The following is a 1,595-nucleotide window of genomic DNA, read 5'->3' as shown; positions in this document are numbered from 1 at the left end:
CACTGGAGACGTTTGTCCTTTGAAATTCACCCTGGCTCCATATTGGACCAGAAGGTGCACCACCTCAAATGTGATCTGTTCATTCTCGTTTATACGCAGATATTCTGTTAATGGCGACAAGCATGGTGTCGTATAGCTCACTATACCAGCGTTCCTATTAGGGTCTGCACCGTGTTCAAGTAAAAGTTCCATTATCGCAACCCTTTCTTTGAGATTCGGAGTCGCACACGCAAGGACAAGAGGGGTCGTACGGTCATCAGTAAACTCATTAACGTCAGCTTTCCACCTCAAAAACATTTGCACCATATCTGGTCTGTCTTTCATGACGGCTGCGTGAAGCGCACCATAATTGTAATTCTCAAGTTTACCAGGATTGGCACCGTTTCTTAATAAAGTATGTGCGATTCCGGAATTTCCGACTTGGACACAGAAATGCAGAGCTGCTTTCTGATCGAAACGGGGAGGTGACTGAAAGTTCACGTCTGCGGCATACGTCAGCAATAAACGCACCACATCAATTCTTTGCATACGACATGCTTTCATCAATGGTGATACGCCGCAACGATTGGCTACGTTTGGATCTGCGCCGTGTTGTAACAAAAGTTCCATGCATTCGACGTTGTCAATTGGTACTAAGTTAATTTCGTACCCCATGAAATATTTGTGGTCTGGACGGGCGCCATTAGCTAGCAGAAGTTTCAGGCATTCTATGTTATTATTCTCAACCGCTAAATTTATTGGCTCGATGGTCAAATAGCCCAATGCTCGAATGTTCTCACTGATATTAGGATTTTCATCGAAAAAGTCAACGTGTGCACCATTTTCTATCAAGACTTTCATAGATCTGTAGGAACCTTTGCGTGCACACACGTGCATTGGCGTATAGCCTATATCGTCTGGAAGATTAACATCCGCGCCTTTTTCAATCAGCAGTCGAACTGCAGCTACATATTCCACGTAAACAGCATAATGCAAGGGACGTAACCCGCGTTTCACTGCACCGTTGACGTTGGCGCCACATTTTATGATTAATTCAATGTCCTCTAGCGGTGATTTGAAGGTCAAGGCATCTGACAGTAACCTTAATATATTCTTCTCTTTTAGAATGGCAGGGCCTTGACAATCACTTTCTGCTGAGTCATCACTCGAGTCTTGGTCACCCTGAAAAGAGACAATAGATTAAAATTTAAATTTCAATTAATTGCATTGCTCATCCCTAAGCAAAATGAGGGGAAGACTGGATAGAACAGTAGGTTGGTCCAGGTTTAAGATATCGGATTATTAACCACCAGCAGGGAACGTGAACCGACCCGCATGATTTTAGTTTTACGTTCAACTTGCCTATATCCTATGTAGCTAATGAAAACAATAATTAAAAAATGGAAAACCATGCAGAGCAATTCTACAGGTGTGTTTCTACAATTAGAATAGATTTATCGGCCTTAAAAAAGAGAGATATTTGTGAGCTAACTGTAATTGTCTGTCGTAAATGAAAATATTCATCACTGCGTTTTCCTTTTTTAGTTGGACTTAAACTGTATTTGAATTCATAAGCCCTGTAAACAAAACAAAAAAACATACAGGAGATGAAGCTT

At 41.5% G+C, this 1,595-nt stretch overlaps 1 protein-coding gene across 1 annotated transcript; it reads right to left on the bottom strand.

Annotated features, from left to right (window-relative positions):
- Window positions 1-789: 789 nt before the first annotated feature.
- LOTGIDRAFT_103333 (hypothetical protein) lies at window positions 790-1,047 on the bottom strand (the record flags this gene model as incomplete). Its single annotated transcript, XM_009045858.1, has 1 exon — window positions 790-1,047. A coding segment is annotated over one exon (258 nt), but the record flags the coding sequence as incomplete, so codon positions are not given.
- Window positions 1,048-1,595: the final 548 nt, after the last annotated feature.

Source organism: Lottia gigantea (assembly GCF_000327385.1).
Source record: "Lottia gigantea unplaced genomic scaffold LOTGIsca_1, whole genome shotgun sequence".
In the NCBI taxonomy this organism is placed as follows: domain Eukaryota; kingdom Metazoa; phylum Mollusca; class Gastropoda; family Lottiidae; genus Lottia; species Lottia gigantea.
The sequence above is the reverse complement of the archived record's forward strand: the minus strand, read 5'-3'. Positions and strand labels throughout refer to the sequence as shown.